The 21,866-nt window shown below is 43.6% G+C and overlaps 1 protein-coding gene across 1 annotated transcript in view; it reads right to left on the bottom strand.

The window, feature by feature from the left end:
* Positions 1 to 268: 268 nt before the first annotated feature.
* The window catches only part of PIGG (phosphatidylinositol glycan anchor biosynthesis class G (EMM blood group)), a 100,800-nt gene continuing 79,202 nt past the window's right edge, over positions 269 to 21,866 (bottom strand). The window contains exon 13 of the mRNA XM_072860016.1: positions 269 to 1,888. Within this exon, the coding sequence (XP_072716117.1) occupies positions 1,663 to 1,888 (226 nt within the window). The 3' untranslated portion in view covers positions 269 to 1,662. The remainder of the gene's footprint in view (positions 1,889 to 21,866) is intronic.

Here is a 21,866-nt window from a genome sequence, read left to right as displayed (position 1 = left end):
GTACCCCAGAAGCAACTTCCCCTGCACCCCTCCCATCTCTTTATTAGCACCCTTTCTCTCTGAGTCAAATCTCTTATAAACACATTCTGTATGAACATTAGGGAGGATTGCTTAGGAATTAACCAAGTAAGCAAACAGAGAAGATGTCGGTAAGCCCCATATGGTTGCTAGGCAACAGGTAACCAGAAAAATACTGAGAATGATGAAAATGGTAAATGTGTACAACATTCACAAATACAAACTCTTTTAAATAGTCCATAATTGGCAGTGAAAAACAATTTATTAAAAGTATTTAATTTTCAAACTTCCCACAGGTCACAGTGAATGACATTAAGATCCAGTAGTCTCTTCTCCAGGTGAACAGCAATATGTGGCCAGAGTACTGAAAATTTTATTGTTTTACAGTTGAAATAAATTTCATTATTAGTGATCAAGATGGCCTATTATTGTATAATGTATAAAAACTAAAGGCCTACTTTTTGAGATTTGCTCTACCTGAAACATGAGATGAAAAGTGTATCAGTGACCCTAACAAATGTGCTGTCAGCCACCTAGGGCTTAAAAGCTTTTTATTTTCAGATTTATAACAAAAGTTAAAGTTCCCTGTATGCTTCTCTTGTGCTACACCTCTAATACATTTAGATTAAATCCTATTGGCTGCTAACATGGACAAAAATATGAGGCAAAAAAACGCACATAAAGAATACTGATACTCAGGATAGTCATCAATGTGTATCTTCTTGACAGAAACAAGGAAAACAACATTGTCAGGAATTAATCATAGCACATTCGAGTGAGGTGGCCAGACGGGTCACTAGGCAGAAGGTGATGCAAACACACCTTTTATTCTGCTGGTAACTTAGCCCATTAAATTATTTTCCTGCTCATGGCTGGTAACTCTCTACCCTAGTGCAGCTGCCACCAATCTGATTTAACATGTATACATTAATAAAAAGAAACACAACACTTTAGCAGTGAATGGATTCCAAAGAAGATTCATTACTTTGTTACCCCACTAGCGTTTCTTATCCAGTGCCTGAAGTGCAGATCGAAATCCATTACAGATAATGATTGCAGTCATCTCACAAAGAAAATATTGCCTTTAAATAGAAATGCTGCCTATGCAAAACAAAAACATCTCTTACCTGGGATATTTGTACAATAATTGAATAATTTAATAATAATTTCAATGTACACACTAGAAAAAAAACAAACCAACCCCCCCAAGGCTAATGAATATAAGATCTTGTCAACAGCACCAATAAATCCTGCATATTTTTAGGATTCTGTAGTCTAAGAAGGTAAAAAATTGTATGCACAAAAGAATTTTTCAGTGCCCATGAGGCACTGGTCTGTATTTATATTAAGATGTACATTTTAAAATTAAAATCATGTAATATTGCCATTCTGTTATTTGGAGAGTGCTATGATGACAGCTATAGAACAAAAGTTATCCATTAAAAAACAGTTTATTTCAATTCAAAATTTTTAAAGCAAATTCAGTTTTAAAACAGGACAGGCCCTTCAAATCCTGATCTTGACTAAAATAAACAAGGTTACCCTTCAAATTCTGCACAACAATTTAAAGCCATTATTTTCCTTCTTCCATTCCAGCGACACACTGGACATGGCAATGCAGAACTGCATACGGCACACTTATTTTCAGTCTTGCACTTTGTGAGAGTGGTTCTGATCCATGGCTGTGAAGAACAGGCAGATAGCGGCTGTGATGAACACATGCACTCCCTCATAAAGTAGTTTTGGTGAGAAGACGCTCCATATGAACAGATGGTAACGCAGACCTGTTACCAAAACAATGTAGATGGCAACTGGAATTGAACGCATTAGAGCGTAGCAGAAACAGCCGTGACCCACTGCCGCTGAATTCCTGGTAACAAAAACAGAGGAGTTCATTCTCAGGCAAACTTAGTAAAGACATCTGAGTTCCTCCACTCTTTAGCATTATTTCACAACACAAAGAATACTCACAGATCGGCACTTTGTGTTAGAAAACTGATTATTGATGCAACGATGTAACTAATAAAGCTTGTCCTTATCACCTCTATATCTTATAACGTGTAAGTATGTGAAGTGTAAGCATAGCAACTGTCACCACAATAAAGGCACCCAGTAGTTCACCTCAAACTTAGAAGGTTCTGTGCTTTAATATACTTTGTTCTAATTGTTAAAGCCTCCATTAAGCAGTTTCAAGATAGCTTCATCTCTTGTTGGCCTTCCAGTGCCTTTCCACAGAATGTGGATGGTAAGAGGCAGAGAAGACAGACTTCAGTACTCTTCACAAAGCTGCCTAATCTGTACAACGGATAATCAGATGGAGTCTGCTCCCCTTCTAAAGGGCATAAAACTTGCCAGAGTACACTGCTGCCCATAGCCAGTAACACTGTACAAAGCAACATAAAAATTGCGCTATTAGAAAACTTTGCCAAGCTAGCTAACATAACATTCTCCAGAAGATACCATATTCTTAGCCTTACATAAGCAATACATTGCACTCCTGGCACAGTACCTTAGCTCAGCTGGGCCCACTGTATTGCAAGAAATGTCTGCCCCATATGTAACCTACATGGTCCAAATCTGCCACGTTGAGGTATTCTGGTGGGTGACAGGAGTCAGATGAAAATGGAAGTGAAAGGGTTTTCTGCACATTGATTGTTCTCTCTCCCCTGAGGTGCCAACTCGCAGCAATGATGCTGGGTTGGCACATGTCCACTTTCCCCAAACCACATCTGCAGAGACTAATTCACACCCAATTCAGATGCTTACCTGTTCAGATAAAAGGAATAAAGCTATTTCACTGAAATAATAAGCAGAACATTTTCCTCTTCCCATCAAAATTTTTTACATCAGTTCCCAAAAGAACACATCGGCAAAAAGCAGAAATGATTTACACTGAAATCCTGATCTGAGAATCTGTTTTGCTCCTCCCAGTTTTTAATTCTGATCTTGTTCCAAGTAATAAAAATTTAAGGTGACAAGCACTTCTGTGAGATGTAAATCAGTCACTTATGACTAAGTAAGCTACAGAACGCAGTATTTTACATAAACCATTAAACTTATTATTCTTTAAATCAAAATAATTAGGATACAGTCCTGTTTTCCAGCAAAGTCAAGAGCAAAATTCTTTTCAGTGGAAGGAAGAACAGGTCATGAAAGCAGAATTGGAAAATCGGCTAAGAACACCAGGTGTGAATGACCGCAAAACATACATTCAGTTCACAGAAAACTATTTCCCTCGCTGCTTAGCCAAGGAAACTGTGACTTGGGATTGAACTAGGCTGCTCCCTGCTTCTGCATAACTATCTTAGTCTTCAGTGAGCTTGTGTAAATAACCAGCTTTATGTTTAATAACTGATTTTGTTGACTAGGATTAAACAAACTGCAGTTCACTCAGTCTTAGCTGTTTTCATGCTGATATGAGTAAAAACAGTATTTGTAGTAGTTAGATGATACAACTGAATAAACAGAGGAAATGGGTTTTGAGTCAGACAGGCAAACAGGCAATTTTTAAACCATTAAAAAATGCACTTGATAGACCAGCTAAATAAAGGCTATCAGTGGTTGTGGCTATCACATTTATTAAGCTCAATGATGGGATTTTCAAGGGAATCCTAAAAGAGAGAAGTGAGAGTGTCCACGAACTTATATACCCAGGTCTTTCAAGAGCCCTGCATTTTAAATTTAAATTTCAGTTCATATCTTTTTCCCTAGTTTGTGCTTACCTAACACCACGTTTAGTACCCTATTGTGAGAAAGCTCCTAATCGTAAATCCATAGTGCTAAAAATTTTTTAAATGGCTACATTTTTAACTATGAAGAAAGTGGCTGGAAGATTATTTTGAATCAAATCTCTGTGTGTTCATTTCTTTGGCTCAAAAATTAGGCAGACATAATATTTTAGATATTTGCATTTTATAGTGGAATGAGAGCACACAGTAATCTTTACTAGTAACATTTAAATTCTGCATTTTCACATTATGATGACTAGCAAAGAATCCCCAAGTCAGTAAGTAAACGGTACAATTCTTTCTGTATTCTGATACAGTAAAAATAATGAACTGTTTCCTGCTTATATAATACATTTACTTCCAAAAGGTCTCAGCACTCACTCCGTCTCTCAACAAAACATGGACACCTACCTGCAGAGGGAAATCTTGGACAGTTTCACACTATAATGCAGCGGTGCAATTTAGAGAAGGCAACAGAAACACACTGTATCCACAAAGTTAAACTGTTAGTGGGGTTCAATAGCAGGATAATTCGGTTTATTTTGGAGCTGGTGTAAGAGTTCACACGCGTGTTGTTGCAGAAATAGCACTGGAATGACTGGGCACAAGCAGTTAGACCTATTCTGATACTAAAGCAACAACTTAGTTCTTTGAGCGCAGCACCATTCTTTCTTCTTGCTTCTGCCGGGCACCCAATTTGTGAATAGCTGAGAATGACTTTGTGCGCTCCTTCTGCTCATTCTACACACACACAGAGTGACCACTGGGTACAGGGCTTTACCAGGCCACAAGGAACGCAGTGGCCAGGGATCAGGCTGCTGCTGCTAACATGATCAAGACAATCCAGGTAGTTCAGCTGGTCCCCAAGATATTCCAAAAGAAGTCACCCAGGAGAGCACAGAAAGCTGGCTGTGGCATGCCACTCATGTATCCTACTGTTTATGAGCTGGATCTGCCAGTAATGAAAAACCTTGCAACCCGTCAGTGCTCTTTCAGTGAAAACAACGGAAGATTACAGGCCACACCTAAAGCATCAGCCTGTAACTACTCCATACTGAACTGTCCCTGCAGCAGTTAACGCCTTTTCTTATTTAAAGGAGAAGAGCATAGAGGGATGTAAACTGTACACACTACCTCCATGTTCTGACAGAATCAGCCCAATATTAAGGCCTCTGCATAATGCAGGATTAAAAAAAATAAGTATCCAGCCTCTAAGACTGAGCTCATTTAGCAAGTTAGCTTCTGGGGACTTTAATGAGAAATCCAAATGTGTTAAAGATGACAAAGTATATCCAAACTTCATGCGAGATTGATTGCTAGATCCAGAAAAAACAATGCCTTCGGAGACTTTTGAAGCAAAGAACACTACAGATTCACATCACTGAACATGCCCTATTTAGACTGCAAACATTAAGTGTAGTCTAGAGCACATATTGGCTTTCAACAAAAATCCTCTCTTTTAATTGAATATTTAATATGTGGAAAAATAAGGCCAAGAAATTGTGCTATTAACAGGTTTTCTGCTTCTTTGGATCTCCTAAATCCTAATTGCCAATGTTTTGTCAACAAAGCTTTCACCTCTCATTCAGTCTCTAAAGTGCTATTAAAATGGGTAATACAAGGTCTGTAAAATGAAAAAATTATGATGCCAAAAACATGAAAGAAAAACAACTCTTTTCTTGTGAAAGCATGTCTCCCAGTTATATAGAATACTTGGCAGATGGTGGCACAAGTTTTGTAGTTTAAAAATCAAGCAAAAAACCTCTGTGGCGGTTTTTTGCTTGATTTTTAAACTACAAATGCTGCCACAAGGAATTTTACAATACACTACTTTACATTGTTCCAACGCTTGCTCTAACCCACCAAATTAAATAAACATTTTAGAAATATGCAAGCATATGAATGAGGAATATCCCAGGATTGTCATTTTTCTGGGACTGGGGAGAGGGGTCATGTCTGGAGGGTTTCAGTATGAAATGTGCTGAATCCTTGCAGCGAAAGTTATCCTCCAGCATTTCTGCCCTTTCAGCTCCTCTTTTCTAGCTGAATATCACTGCCAAGATTACCTCTTATTGGGGATACTGAATTTGCATATTTGAAGGCAATTTTTACTGTCTTAACATTTTTTACTGTATTAGTGGCACTTTTCTTTCTAGGCTTTCTGCAGGTTCAGTTTGCAAGATCTCCCTGTTTAGCGCTCTCTGAAAAATAGTTGGCACTTTGTTAATCTGTCCAGTATACATTAATAAAAGGTTGCAGTCAGAAACAAACCCTGTAGCACTCCAAGTGGCTGTTTGCAACATCTTAGAGTATCCGCAATCTATAAGAAATTCCTCTGATCTAAGCAAATACCAATTAATTTAGCAGCAAGAACAAATTTGCTATGTCTCTCCCACATGCCCTACTCTCACCTAGTATAATTCTTACAGTACTATTTTAGATTATAGCATACAATCCTGTATTGTCATGGAAAAAACACTTTATATTTTTAGCAGATCCAAGGGACCAAGAGTCCTTTGGAAATTTATGTGATCAACTCCGGTATAGATTAACAATCAGAACAGCATTAATTCTATAGAGTCACAATTTCTGACATCAAACCCAATCAATAGAAAGATGTCAAAAAGGGCAGTTGCCAGCAAGCTAAAAGGGTTGTCAAGTATATTCTACAATCATAGAAGTGAAGGAACCTGGGGATGACCATTGATTTTCCTGTGCATCCTCTTTCCCAGTAAGGAAGGCGGAGAAGCTACAACTACCTGAGCAAGGTCAAGTGTCTGTGGCAGTAAGTTACAGTGGAGTGTATAGTATGTGTGGACTGTAGTACAGGGTTCAGCACGTTCTCATAAAGACTTAGCTGTAAAAGGCTATTAAGACTTGAAACTTCAATTCTCTTCATTTCAGTATCAAGAGCAGGAAAAATGGGATCATATCGACGGTTTTGCCTGTTTTCACTGCTGGCATAATCAGTTGTGCTGGGAGCTTCCTGTCAGAAAGAGTAGTAGTCTCAGTCACCCAGCAGGGGTAACTCTTCTCATTGGCATCCACTACTAGCTAACCTGCCTAGAATAGAGCTCTGCCTAAAATACAGGGCATATATCAATTAAGTTTCAGATTCCTTTTTCCCTTCTTCAGTCAGGCTTGGCCCCTGAAAATAGTTCCAGAGGAACTCCCTAAATTGGATACCTAACAAAGATTTCTATTAGATTGCAAGTAGGAATCCAATTATGGGCATTGCGCCAGAAGGTCTGAACAGCCACTCTGAATGGCTACTATCATCATTTACCTGCTAGGGCAAGAAATCAACTGTACCTTTAGTAAAGGCTTCTAAAAACCTTGGCAACCTAACTGGAAAGATGTCCACTAGATCAAATCCATCCCTTGCATGTGCGCATTTCCCCAAATACTGATCCTGTGGCAATCAACTTACAAAGGACTGGAAACTCTCTGCTTTTCAGCTTGACTTGATCAGTCCTCACCTTCCCTTACAGAAAAGAGAAAACACTTCACAGGCTCAAACATCCTTGTCTATTTCAGGATTGCAGCCAAAGAGATAGCTAAACTGCACTCTAGGTAACACAGCCATGTAATCTCTAGATTTCTTCACCACAAAGAAGCTACTCCCTTTCAGTAGGTACTTTTGACTCTGGAAACCAGCTTTCTCCATGTAAGCTATGATGGCTATTGATGAGTTCCAGCCATTCTTCAAAGACAGGATTTGCATGAAATCCCGAGTGCTCTGCTTGACATGTTTTTCCTCACTACTTCTGTGGTTGGCCATAGCAGTATATATGCAGTGACTGTTCCTGCCTGTTATCACTGCCTCAGGCTTTCCCATAAGGCTCTGTTCAGGTTAATCCTTAGCACGTGTTACTCTGTTCAGCTCCAAGAAAAACAAAAAAGTTAAATCAGTCTATTCCTGTTGACACTGGCCCAGACTTTAGAGCAACAAGGTATAATGAAACCATTAAAATTCCTAACAAGCAAAACACGAATCATAATTATTTCAAAGCTCAGCATTAGTCAATTTTCTGCAAGTATTCTTCCAAAATCCACTTAGCACTTCTGAAGACTTCAGGTAGAAAAAAGCCTGAGCATTTTACATCAGCATCATACATGCAGGAATAACAAGGAAATTTATAGCTTGATTTTCTGTTAAGATGCATCTACAGGGTTTCCTGCCCACCTTTGTAAACAAATAGCTCCTCTTCATCATCGTAGCTAAAGGTGTAAAGAAAAATTGTATCCGACAATTGTTCTGGACAGGCAGGCTCCGAAGAGACTTAAAATAGACCATTACCATGTTATTTAATTAAATTCAAACTTACCAGTTTAGAATATACCAGTCTAACAGGACATATGAACAGTGTCACAAGGCATTTCTAGAGAGGTGAGGCACAAATTATTTAAGTAACGGGTAGGAAATTATTTAAGTATGGGTAGGAAACTGGCCAACAAGGCCAACTCAGAGGGTGGTGAACAATGTTTTTTACTCAGGCTGGTAGCCTGTCACAAGTAGGGTCCCCCAGGGGTTGATACTGGGCCCCAAGCTGTTCAGCATCTTTATAAATGATCTGATAATAGGATTGAAAGCACCCTCACCAAGTTTTCTGATGACACTGAACTGGGTGGTGAGGTGGACAAATCAGAAGGGAAAGCCATCTTACAGAGATACCTGGACAGGCTGGAAGAGTGGGCTAGCAAGACCTGTACCTGGGACAGAATAACCAAAGGGCCCAGCACAGGCTAGGATCTGTGTGGCTGGGGAACAGCCTTGCTGAAAGGGACCTGGGGGTGCTGGTGGACAACAAGCTGAACACGAGTCAGCAGAGTGCCACTGCAGCAACAAAGGTAAATCAGGTCCTGGGCTGCATCCGCAGGGGCATTACTAGCAGAGATAGAGATGTGATCATCCCACTCTACTCAGTGCTTGTCAGGCCACATCTGGAGTACTGTGTTCAGTTCTGGTCCCCACAATTCAAAAAAGATGCAGACAGACTGGAGAGGGTCCAAAGGAGTGCCGGAGATGATCAAGGGGCTGGAGAGCCTGCCCTACAAGGTAAGACTGTAGGAGTTAGGTCTCTTCTCCCTAGAGAAAAGAAGGCTCAGGGAGACTTCATTGCTGTATTCCAGTACTTAAAGGCTGGCTACAAAGAGGACGGAGGTGGTCTCTTCACCAGGTATCACATGGAGAAGACAAGAGGCAATGGGTACAAGTTGCACCGGGAGAGGTTTCATCTCAGTGTAAGAAAGACATTTTTTACAGTGAAAACAAACAATCACTGGAGCAATCTCCCCAGAGATGTGGTAGAGTCCCCATCGCTGGAGGTTTGCAAGATGTGACTGGACAGGATGCTAGATGATCTCATCGAGGCTCCCTTTCTCATGAAAGGGTGACCAGATGATCTTTCAAGGTCCCTTCCGCTGTTCTATGGTTCTGTGAAGCAACGCTCTCTATTCTGCACTGAGGGCAGACTCAGGTCTTTCTTGTATTTTTCCATTACAGTAACTATTTTTAAATTTGTGACTTAACTAAAATAACAGCTCTCTCCTCAAATTACTCCTGCCACCCCAATAACATACATATTTGAGAAGAACTTTATTTTCAAGAAAAGGTGTGAGAAAAGAAGATAGAAAAATCCTGGATAAAAGCAGAAGGACAGTATCCCTTGTGCAGTCCTATCCACAGCTACCAGAACCAAAAAGTCAGCTTACGTTGGCCACAGAACTGAGAAGGACAGAAAGCTAATGGCAAAAAAGAAAAAAACCTGCAAATAAGAACTGTAAGACAAGGCCATTAACAGCAAAAAGTACAGGTTACATCTAGAAACATTTCTACAATAAAGAAGTATGTAAGCAAAAGTCTACAAATATAGTTCTCTCTTTCCAGAAGTGCCCCTCTGAATGGCCCTGCTCCTGCTTGAGCAGTAATACAAACCACTGAGAACCCAGCATCCTCATGCAGCCCTTACTAATTGTAGAGAAGAAATAAAGTTGGTACTATGCTTCATTCTGAAGATTTCCATTTCAGAATTAACAGGAAGGAATATCCAAAGTACTAAAGAGAAAAGGGAGAGAATTCCTTCGGTGCACTGTGTATACTTCATGCAGTGTATCAGAATATTGCCCCCAACTTTCTTCACAGCTTTTGCTGGTGCAACGTGCAGCAGATTCATCTTCACAGACTCATTATTCCTTGTCATGCAATGAGATGACTTCTGGGATTATGCAAGGATAGTCTTAGTGAGACCAATCATACATACTTTTTACTTTGGCAAGTTTATAGGAGTGTTGGGCTTACAAATAATTTGATGAAGTTTAATAATTAAAAAAAACAATACTCAACGTTAGCATAAAGATTGTAGAGCCCCACATGCTGTCTCTTGCAAGTAAAATGGATTACAGCAGGATCTGTAAACCCATATACTAAGATCTCTGCAAAGGATGAGACAATGCTAATACCATGAAGCACAAAAGGAACAGTAAACAAAAATGGTTTCAGCTTGGCAAGAAATTAAGTGCAAGACCAATTTGATTTTTGAGGAAGATGTCTTGGCATACTAGCTGCAGACCCTCCTTACTGGACTCTAGCTGAGGAGAATGCAGAAAAATCAGCACAGGATTTTTCATGCCATAGCTTTGGTGATACTGTAATGCTAATCTTGGCTCTGACACAGAAAATGTAAAGATAAGCAGACAGATTCTTCTTTCAGAAGATTGCAGATGTTACTTTGCAGTTTGAGTATCTTCAATGGCCAAGGAACCTAAAAAGACAGCTCTGAGGAAAATGTGTACATTACCTGTTGGACAGAGAGAGGGAGAGAGAGAAAAGGAGACAGAAAGAACGAGGACAATAGCAAGGAAAAGGGAGAGATTGAGAGCAAAAAGGTGAGAGACAAGAGCAGAGACAGCTGAGGCTGCAGGAGGGGGAAGGCAAGGGAGAGAGAGGAAGCGGGAGAAGTGAGAAGGAGAAAATAAGCAAAACTAAGAGAAAGGGAGTGTGAGGGAGGAGACAGGGTGTGAGATACAGGGAACAAGCAGAGAGAAGGGCAGAGACAGGAAGAGAGGGAACACAGGAGAAAGAGGGAGAGAGTGAGATGGAGACACAGAGAGAGGGAAAGAAAGGGAAAGAGTGCATGGGGAAATGAAAAGAGAGAAAGGGAGAGTGAAAAAGGGAGAGACAAAAGGAGAGAAACAGAGCACAAGAGAGAAGGGAGGGTAAGAGGAAAAAAGGGAGAGACATGGAGAGACAGAAAGGAAGCCTAAAGAGAGAGAGAGACATGGAGGGAGAGACACACAAAGGGAGGAAGAGAGAGGAGGGGCGGGAAAGAGAACAGGAAAGAGACAAAAGGCTGGGGGCTTTATGGAGAAAGAGAGTGTGAAAGCAACGGAGAGAAACGAGGAGATAAGGGTGTGGAGTGAAAAACAGAGAAAAGGGACAAGAGAGTGACAGGGAAGGGAAAAAACAGAAGGAGATAGGGGGAGAGAAGCAGCAACAGGGAGAGAGACTCAGAGACTGAGAGAAAATGAGAGAGCGATAAAGATTGACAAAAAAGGCAAGGAAAAGGGAAAAGGAGAAAGAGGAGGATGAGAAAGAGAGAAAACGAGAAGGGGGAGAGAAAGAGGGAAGACAGAAAAGACAAAGACAATGGTATGCAAAGAGCATGATAAAGGGAAAGATATCAAGAAAGGGGGGTGGAGTAGAGAAAGAGACAAAGAGGACAGAGAAAGAGGGACAAAGAAGGGGGGAGAATGGGGAAGAGAAAAGTGACAGAGAAAGACAGGTGAGAGGAAAAAGTGAGCGAGAGAGGGAAAGCAAGAGAAAGAGAGGGAAGGAGGTAGAAAGAGGGCTAATAATAGGGAAAGAGAAATGGAAAGAGGGAAAGGGGACAGGGTGAGAGAGACAAGGGGAGTGAGAAAGAAAAAGTGACAAGGGGAAGAGAGAGAAAAACAGAGTGGGGAAAAGACGGGGAAAGAGGAAAAGACTAAGGTGGAAAGACAACATGCATGAAGGAAATTGCATGTGCAAGGGAAATAAAAGAGAAGGAAAGGGCAGAAGCTGGGCAAGTGGGAGAGGGAGGGGGAAGAGGGCTGGAGAGAGAAAGAGGGAAAGACAAAAGAGCACGTCTTGGCATGAGAGAGAGATGAGGTGGAGACAGAGGCCGAGAAAGAAGGGAGCGCAGAGTAAGAGGAGAGAGGAAAAGAGGTAGGAAGGCAGAGAAAGAAAGGGAAAAGAACAAAAAAGAGCACAATGGGCAGAGTGACATCAGGAGAGATGAGGAGTGAGCAGAGGGGGGAAGAGAGAGACGAGGGGACTGAGTGGGAAGGAGGAGAGAAAACAGAACTGGGAGGGGAATAAAGAGGAAGAGGCAAAGGTAGAGTGAGACAGGAAAGGCAAAAAGAAAGAGCAAGCAAGACAAAAAGATAGGCAAAGGGAAAGAGAGCAAGTGAGAGGGAGGTAGACTTGGAAAGGAGCATGTGGGATAGACAGACTGAATGAGAGACGAAGAGACAAAAATAGAAGCAGAGGCAAAGAAAGCCCAAGTGTGATTGAGACACAAAAAAGAGCATATAGAAAAGAGTGAGAGGGAACTAAAGGGAATCAGGCAGAGGGAAAGAAAAGCAAAGGTAAGACAGCAAGCAAGAAGGAAAGGAGAGGGAGACGGAAAGAGCAAGCATAGGCAGAGACTGACAGGGAGCGAACAAGAGAGGACGCAGAAGCAAAGAGGCAGAGGGAAAGACAGTGAGCATGAGGTAAAGAGATCAAAAGGCAAAGAGATGCAGTGGAACAGATTCAGAGCGATGAGGGAAGAATGGGACAGGAACAGGGATAGAGAGAGCAAGAACAAGAGAGTGGAGCAGGCGAGTGAAGAGGAGAGAGTGAGCAAGGAGACAAAGGGTAAAGGTAAGGACAGCAAGGAAGAGGGGAAAAGAGTAAGGGGGGAAAAGAACAGGAGATAAGACAAAGGGAAAGTGTGACTTGGAAAGACTGATTAGGAGAGAAAGGGAAAGAAAATAATGGGGAGGGAAAGACAGCAACAGGTAAAGAGAGGCAGAGGAAAAAAGAGAGAAAGAGGAAAAGACAGTGAAGGGGAAAGAGCAAATGAGAGGGAAAGAGCAGAAGTGAGCAGGAGAGAGTGGCAGAGGGAACGAGTGTGAGGAAAGGGAAGAGCAAGAGGAACAAAGAGCAACAGAGAGAGGAGAGGGAAAGACAATTAGCAGGAGAGAAGGAGCAAAAGAGCAAGCAGTTTGCACAGCAGTTTCTGGGTTCTCCTTTGGGAGCTTCTGGTGACAGGGTCCGAGAACACTGCAGGACTCCTGGGAACCCTCTGGGAAATTTGAGGGTACATGCTCCCGCAAGGTAAGGACAAGGTAAGGGGAGCCACAGGGCTGTGGGCCTGAGGAAGCTGCAGCAGTTTCTAACGTGTTCAGTCAGCTGCCCTTGACCCAGGGTGCCTGAAGCCTTTGTTACAGCTGCTGCCTGGTAAGAAAGGGTCAAGCACCTGTATAGCTGTTAGGCCTAGCACATAGCTAAGAGACACAGCAGTTTGTGCAGAAGGGTGCAATGAATGGGTCCTCATCTCACTTCAGACTAGCCTAAACATTCTCAGGCATCGTAGTGATGCACCAAAGCACGTTCTCCGGCAGCTCTTGGAGCAGCTGTCTCAGATTGAGTTTTGGACAGCAGATGCAGGCCTGCAAGTCCCCAGCTGCAGGGATTGCACAGGGCCTCTTCTCCCTAAGGCTTGCAGAGATGGTCTCCTTTCCTGCAGCAGATACGCTGTTGTTGAAGAGCTGCATCACCAAGTGGAGGAGTTATGGGAGGAAGTGAGCAGGCTTTGCAGCATCAGAGAGGATGAAAGAGACACGTGGTCGCCTCAGAGACCCTATAGCTTCAAGGGCCCTGGACCCCAGCTGCAGTGCAGACACAGTAGAAGTCTGTCCCTAGCAGAATAGTAAGTGAAAACTCTGTGGAAGGCCACAGAAGACGGTGACTTCTGGCACCAAGAGGAAGGCTCCTGCTCCACCTGAAGGCTTTCAACTATGGGACAGGTTCACTGTCTTCAAAGCTGAGGAGGATCTGGGTGTGCTTTTGAGAGAGCTTATAGGTAAGGATTAAAGAGCAGACCAACACAGGTGACATTGTAATGGGTGCTTGCTATAGTCTGCCTGACCAGGAAGAACAAGTAGATGAGACCTCCTACAGATAGCTACATAAGCAATCCAGGAGGTTCCTGGAGAGCATCAATGACAACTTCCTGACCCAACTGATAGAGGAGCCTACAAGAAGAGGTGCTCTGCTGGACCTCATATTCACAAACAGGGAAGGACTTGTTGGGGCTGTGAAATTCAAAGGCAGCCTTGGCTGCAGTGACCATGAGATGGGGACTCCTGAGAGGAGGGAAGTGGGCAAACAGCACGATCACAACCCTTGACTTCAGGAAAACAGATTTTGGCCTCTCCAGGGATCTGCTTGAACAACTTATGAGAAAAGACCCTGGAGGGAAGAGGGGCCCAATAAAACTGGCTGGTATTTGAGGATCACCTCCTGCAAGCTCTAGAGCAGTTCATCCCAGTGAGCAGGAATTCAGGCACAAATGCCAGCAGGCCTGCATGGATGAACAAGGAGATCCTGGCAAAAGTCAAACATGAAAAGGAAGCATACAGAAGGCAGAAGCAGGGTCAGGTAATCTGGAAGGAATACAGAGACACTGTCCAAGCATACAGAGATGTAGTTAGAAAAGCCAAAGCCCACCTGGAACTGAATCTGGCAAGGGCTGTCAAACACAACAAGAAGGGCTTCTATACAAGTATATGAATGGGAGAAGAATGCCTGGGGAAAATGTGTTCCTGCTGCTAAAGGCAGCAGGGGACCTGGTGACAAAAAACATGGAAAATGCTGAGGTACTGAATACCTTCTTCACCTCAGTCTTTGCTAATAAGACTGTTCTTCTGAAATCTAAGCACTCACAGACCCAGAGAAAGTAGACAGCAAGGGAGACTCACCCCAGTGGAAGAGGATCAGGTTAGAGAATACTTAAGCAAACTGGACATACATAAGTTAATGGGCCCTGACAGGATGCACCCATGAATACTGAGAGAGCTGCCTCATGTCATTGCAAAGGCACACTTGATCTTTGAATGATCATGGGAATTGAGAAGGGTGCCTGAGGACTGAAGGAAAGCAACTGTCACTCCTGTCTTCAAAAAGGAAAACCCAGGGAACAACAGGCCAGTCAGCCTCACCTCAATCCCTGGGAAGGTGATGGAACAACTATTCCTGGAAACTATTTCCAGGCTCATGAAGGACAAGAAGGTGATCAGGAGCAATCAGCCTGGATTCACCAAGGGGAAAACATGCTTGACCGACCTGATAACCTTCTACAATGAAACGGCTGGCTTAGTAGATGAAGGGAAAGCAGTGGATATAGCTTACCTAGACTTCAGTAAGGCTTTTGACACTGTCCCCCATAAGATCCTCATAGAGAAGGTAGTAAGTGTGGACTGGAAAAGCAGACAGTGAGGGGGGTTGAAAACTGGCTTAATGGCTAAGACCAGAGCGTGGTGAACAGTGGTACAAAGTCTAGTTGGAGGCCAGTGACTAGTGCTGTAAGGGTCAACACAAGGTCCAATACTGTTCAACATTTTTGTTAATGACCTGTATGATGGGGCAGAGGGTGCCCTCAGCAAGTTCTCTGATCATACAAAACCAGGAAGAGAGGCTGATACACCAGAGGGCTGTGCTGCCATTCAGAGGGACCTCAACAGGCTGGAGAAATGGGCCAACAGGAACCTCAAGAAGTTGAACAAAGGGAAGTGCAAAGTCCTGCACCTGGGGATGAACAACCCCATCCACCAGTATATGCTGGGGGCCACCCAGTAGGAAAGCAGCTTTGCAGAAAAGGACCTAGGGGCCTGGTGGACACCAAGTTGTCATGAGCCAGCAATGTGCCCTTGTGGCAGAGGCCAATGGTATCCTGGGCTGCATTAGGAGGAGTGTTGTCAGCAGGCCGAGGGAGGGGATCCTTGCCCTCTATCCAGCACTGGTGAGGAAAACTGGGTTCTCCACTACAAGAGAGATATGGAGCTACTGGAAAGAGTCCAGTGAAGGGCCATTAAGATGATGAAGGGACTGGAACATCTCTCCTATAAGGAAAGGCTGAGAGTGCTGGGATTGTTTAGCCTAGAGAAGAGAAGGCTTGTGGAGGATCTTATCAAAGTATATAGATACCTGAAGGGAGGCTGCAAAGAGGATGGAGCTAGGCTCATGGTGCCCAGTGACAGGACAAGAGGCAATGGGCACAAACACAGGAGATTCCCTCTGAACAACAGGAAACACCTTTTTACTGAAAGATGATTGAGCACTGGCACAGGTTGCCCAGAGAGTTTGCGCAGTCTCCCATCCTTGGAAATACTCAAAGCCATCTGAGCACAGCCCTCTGCAAGAGGCTCTGGGTGGCCCTGCTAGAGCAGGGAGGCTGGACAAGATGACCTCCAGAGGTCCCTTCCAACCTCAACCATTCTGTGATTCTGTGAAGCAGGTATGAGAATGAAAGGAAAGGAGCAAGAGGGAAAGGGGGGGCAGGACATACAGGCAGAGGGAAAGAAAGCAATTGAGAGAGAAAGAGGCAGAAGGAAAGAACAAGAGGGAAAGGGAGTGAGTGTCAAAAGGAACAATTAAGATTGAAAAAAGAAGTAGGAAAAGGCAGCTAGAGGGGGGAAGAGCGAGCAAGAATGGAAGACAGGCAAAGGAAATAGCAAGCAAGAGGGGAAAACTTATCAGGACAGGGAGGAAAAGACAGCTAGAGAGGGAAAGAGAGACAAGAAGGAAAGAGTGCAAGAGTGGAGGAAAGACAGCAATTGAGAGGGAAAGAGAGAATAAGAGAAAGAGGCTAAGCAAGTGGGAAGCTGAAAACTGATGTGAAAGAAAATGAGCGGGAAAGATGGTGAGTGAGAAAGTGAGACAGCAACAGGGACAGAGACAGAAGGAAAGAGAAAGTGAGTGAGATGTAAATAAAGGGAGCAAGAGGGAATGAGAAGCAGACAGGAGAGATTGTGCGAGTCAGAGCAATCAGGAGAGAAAGTGAGACAGAGAGTGAGTGAGGGAAGGACACTGGGCAAGAGATGAGCTGAGACAGGGGAAAAATGAAAGAAAAAAACAACACGTGAACACGAAAGAGATCAAGCGAGAGGAAAGGAGAGGCAGAGACAGAGAGTGAGAGGGGACAAGACAGCATAACAGAGTGACAGGGAAGAAAGAAGGGAAGAGTGAAAGAGAGCAAGTAAGCGGGTATAGAAGAGAGCAAGAGGCAGACAAACAGAAGGAAAGACAGCAGCTGAGACGGAAAGAGAAAGTGATCAAGGAGAGAGGCAGAGGGAAGCTAAGTGAGTGAGAGAGAGGGACACAAAGGCAGAAGGAAAGAGACAAAGAGAACAGGACAGAAAGGGAGTGAGCTGGAAAGACTGTGAGAGGGAAAGAGAGGAAGATGGAAAGTGAGTGAGAGCAAAGAAAAGCAAGAGGCAAAGACAGCAAACAACAGGGAAAGAGAAAACAAAGGAAAGAGAGGGGAAAGCAAGCAAAACAGGGAAAGAAAGATGGAAAAGTAAGCAAGAGGAAGAGCAAAACAGAATGAGCGAGAGACAAGGACAGAGACCCAGCAAGAGGGGTGGAGTGTGAGAGAAGACTAGATGGGAAGTGAGAGGGAAAAGGAGGAGTGAGAGAAAGGAGAGAGAGGGAAAGCATGTTGCAGGGGGTGTTATTAGGAAAGAGTAAATAAGAGGGAAAGAGTGAGCATGAGAGAAAGCAATGAGAAAAGGGAAAGCACACAAGAGAGGGTAAGCATCTGGAAGGCAGAGAGCATCTTAAGAGAGAAAGTACACATAAGGGATAAAGATAAAGCAAGTGGGAAAACAGAGAGAAAGCTCAAGAGATCAAGAAAGAGAAGAAAAGAGCAAGGGGAAGTGTTGTGCAGGAGAGGGAAACCATGTACGACAGAGGGACAGCCTGTGACAGAGAGGGTAAGCATTCATGTGAAAAAAAGGAAACGGTACATAAGAGAGAGGGCAAGAACATGCAAGAGAGAGGGGAAGAGCACACGCAAGAAACTGCATGAGAAGCAAGTACAATGTGAGAAGGGGAAAAAGCATGTGCAAGAGGGAGATTTGAACAAGGGGGAAAGAGTGCATGACAATACACACATGGGAAAGACGGAAAGCTCAAGAGATCAAAGAATAGGGAAAAAGCAAAAGAAAGGAAGCAGGAGAGCAAGATGAAAAGAATGAAAGACAGAGGGAAAGAGTGAGCAAGAGAGAAATTGCAATAACAAAAAACACATATGAATGGGAAAGTGTTCACGAGTGTGGAAAACCATGCACAGGAGCAGGGGAAAGTGCATGCAAGAGAGAGAAGGGACACACAAAGAGAGAGAAAGCCCATGAGAACGAGAGGGAAAGCATGTGAGAGAAAAGGCACAAACAAAAAGAGGAGAGCGTGTGTATAAAGGGAGGCATGCAAGAGAGGGAGAGCATAACAGAGAGAGGGAAAGCATGTGAAAGCATGTGAGACTGAGAGCGACACAGAATGATCATGTGTTCAAGAGAAAGAATGCTCAAGATTGGGATAAAAGGGGAAAAGCAGGACAGAAGGGGAAGCACATCTGCACATGGCAGAGGGAAAACACAAGACAGAGGTAAAGGCCACAACAGAGAGAGAGAAAGCACATGACAGAAAGAAAGCAAAATTGCACAAGGGAAAAGAGAAAGTGGGACAGAATATGCAAGAGACAGGAACATGCCTGAGAAGACATGAACACACATGTAAGGAAGTGTGGCAGAAAGAAAGAGGGAAAGTCCATCACTGAGAGACAGAGGGAAACAAGAAGATAGAGGGGGGAAGCAGCAAGAGAGAGAATACCAGAGAGGGAAGGGGTGTGTGAGAGAGAACACAGGCAAGACACAAAAGGAAAGTGTGCAAGACAGACAAAGCATTTGAGAGAAGGGTGGGGCAGGGGAGAGAGATAGAAAGCACATCAGTGAGAACAGCACAAGATAGTGAGAAGATAAAAGCATGCAAGAGAGAGAAGGAGCATGGGGGGGTGGGGTGGGGGTGGGAAGAGATGGGAAATGCCTCCAAAAAAGGGAAAGCATGTAAAAGAGGAAAACAATACACAAGAAAGAGCAAGCAAGGGAAAACATGAACGGGTGAGATAAGCAAAGCATGTAATACGGAGGGAAACCATGAGAGAGGGACAGCACCAGCAAGGAAGAGACATCAGGAGTGGGAGGGGGAGGCAAAGCACACAAAAGAGAGGTAAAACTCAAGACTCCACGAAGGATGGGAGAGCAAGAGAACAAAAAGAAAAGAGTCACAGAGCAAAAAGTCCAGAAGACAGAAAGCTTGTGTGAGAAGGAATGCAAAAGAAAGACATACATAGAAAAAAGGCACATGAGATTGGGAAAGTATGCCAGACAAAAAGCATGGGAGAGCGAAAGGTGCAAGCACAAGAGTGGAAAAGCATGCAACAGAAAGCGGGAAAGTTTGGGAAATTAAGATGGGGAAAAAGCAGGAGAGAAGGAATGAAATGGTGAGAGTAAAACAGAGAAGGAAACTGCAAGGAAGACGGAAAGTACGTGAGACAGGAAAATCACACACAAGAGAGGAAAAGCATACAGTAAGAAAAAAGTGTGAGAGCAGGAAAGCCTGCAGAAGCATGAGAGCAAGAAAAATTGAGAGAGCACGCACACAAGAAAGGAAAAGGACAAGAAAGAGCAGAACTATATGGGGGGGGCATGCAGGAGAGAAACCACAAGTAAGAGGGAAAGCACATGTAAGAGAGAGAGCGTATGTGTGCAAGAAAGAGGAAAAGCGTGCATGAGAGTGAGAGGAAACATTGCAGCATACTCACAACAAAAGGAAAGCACGTGCAAGGAAGGGGTAAAGCATGTGAGAGACGGAAAGCCCAAGAAGAGGAAAGCACATGCAAGACGGAGACAGAAGTACACAAAAGAGCAGGAGAGCGTGTATGAGAGGGAAAGCATGAGTGACAAAGGGAGAGAGGGAAAGCATACACATGACAGAAAAAGGCCATATCCTAGACAGAGAAGAAAACATACTAGAGAAAAGGGAGAATGTGCAAGACAGAGAGGGAAAGCATGGAAGAGTTGTAAAAAACAAAAGAGGCGTAGAGAAAAAGTGAGAGAGAAAGCGAGGGAAAGCATGTCTGCAAGAGCGTCAAACCGCATTAAGAAGCATGAGACAGTGAGTGAGAAAGACTGCTGCAAGAGAGAGGGGAAGAGCGCATGGGAAGGAAAACAAGAGAGAAAAACTGCATGCAAGGAAAAGAAGTCCCAGATCCCAAGAAAAAGACAAGGACAGAAAAGTGAGAGCACATGAGGGAACAAGCAAGAGAGTAAGAGGGAAAGCATAAGATGGAGTGAAAAGGCATGCAACGAGGGAAAGAGCGTATCAGAATTCTGAAGAGCTAAAGCATGAGAGAGATCGTGTACTGGGTCTGGCTGGGATTGAGTTAACTTTATTCATAGCAGCTCGTATGGTGCTATGTTTTGTATTTGTGATGAAAACAGTGTGATAACACACTGATCTTTTAGTTATTGTTGAACATTATTTGCATATCATCAAGGCCTTCTCAGTTTCTCATGCTGCCCCCCCACCAGGCTGAGGGTGCGCAAGAAGCAGTGATGGACACAGCCAGGACAGCTGACCCCAACTGACCAGTGGGATATCCCATATGCTGTGCTAAGTGATAACAGCTGGGGGAAAAAAGGAGGAAGGGGGATGTTTGTGGTTACAGTGTGCCTTCCCAAGTAACCGTTATGCATGCTGAGGTACTGCTTTCCAGGAAAGTGGCTAAACATCTGCCTGCCGATGGGAAGCAGTGAATAAATTCCCATTTTGCTTTGCTTGCACACACAGCTTTGCTTCACTTATTAACCTGTCTCTATCTCAATCCACGAGTTTTCTCACGTTTGCCTTCTGATTCTCACCCCCATCCCCCTGGGAGGGGAGCAAGCAAATGGCTGTGTGGTGCTTAACTGCAGGCTGGGGTTAACCCACAACAGAGGGAAAGTGCATGAGAGAGGGAAAGCCTACACACAACAAGGAGGAAAAGGATTAGAGAGACTGAAACTTGCAAAAGAGAGAGAAAGTACAAGCAAGCAAGAAGGAAAGCACACAACAGATACAGAAATGGCACGCACAAGAGAGAAAAAACATGCACTGGGGGGACAGCATGTGAGAAAGGGAAAGAATGCAAGAAAAAGGATGAGACAGTGTAACAGAGAGGGAGGGAAGGAGTGCACAAGAGGGGAAATAGCACAAAAAGCCCAGGACAGCAAGAAACAGCATGCAAGAGAAAGAACGTGCACAAGAGAGAGGGAAAGCCCTCACATGCAAGAAACAGGGAAAGACATGCCATGCAGGGAAAGACACAGCATGACAGAAAGAGGAAAAGGGCACAACAGAGGGGGACCGCAAGAAGGAGAAAAAGGAAAAGTGCATGCAAGAGAAAGAGACAGTATGCATGTGCAAGAGAGCGCAAATGCCTGAGATTAAGGGAAAGAGCACACAAGAGAGGGAAACTACACAGAATCTTTAGGAAAGCAGGCACATGAGAGAAAGAGGTAAAGAAAAAGCATGCATGAGGGGGAAAGCATGCAAGACAAAGTGTGTGCAAGAGGTACCCATGAGATGCAGGGAAAGCCTGAGACAGAGGAAGTGTGCAAGATAGGAGGGGAGAGTGTTAGCAAAAGAAAGTACTAGGACAAAGGCAGGCAGACAAAGCACAAGAAAAAGAGAGAAAAGCACATGTAAGATATGAAGTGCAGGTGAAAGTGCAGACGGAGCAGAAAAACAGGCAAGGGAGAAAGGGAAAGTATGATGAGACAGAGAGAAAGCACTTGTGATAAAGCATGTGACAGAGAAAGGGTAAATGTGCCTAAGAGAAAGAAAGCAAGGGAGAAAGTCAGGAAAAGAGCATCCATGAGAGGGATGGTGATAAAGAGAGAGGAAATGTACCAGGGAGGAAGGGAAAGCACACACAATAAAGGAACAGTGCATGACAGAGAAGTAATGCAGAAGAGAGAGAGGGAAACAGAAATCAA

The sequence above is a fragment of the Ciconia boyciana genome, chromosome 4 (assembly GCF_034638445.1).
Source record: "Ciconia boyciana chromosome 4, ASM3463844v1, whole genome shotgun sequence".
NCBI lineage: Eukaryota > Metazoa > Chordata > Aves > Ciconiiformes > Ciconiidae > Ciconia > Ciconia boyciana.
This window is presented reverse-complemented; position numbering and strand designations above follow the sequence as displayed.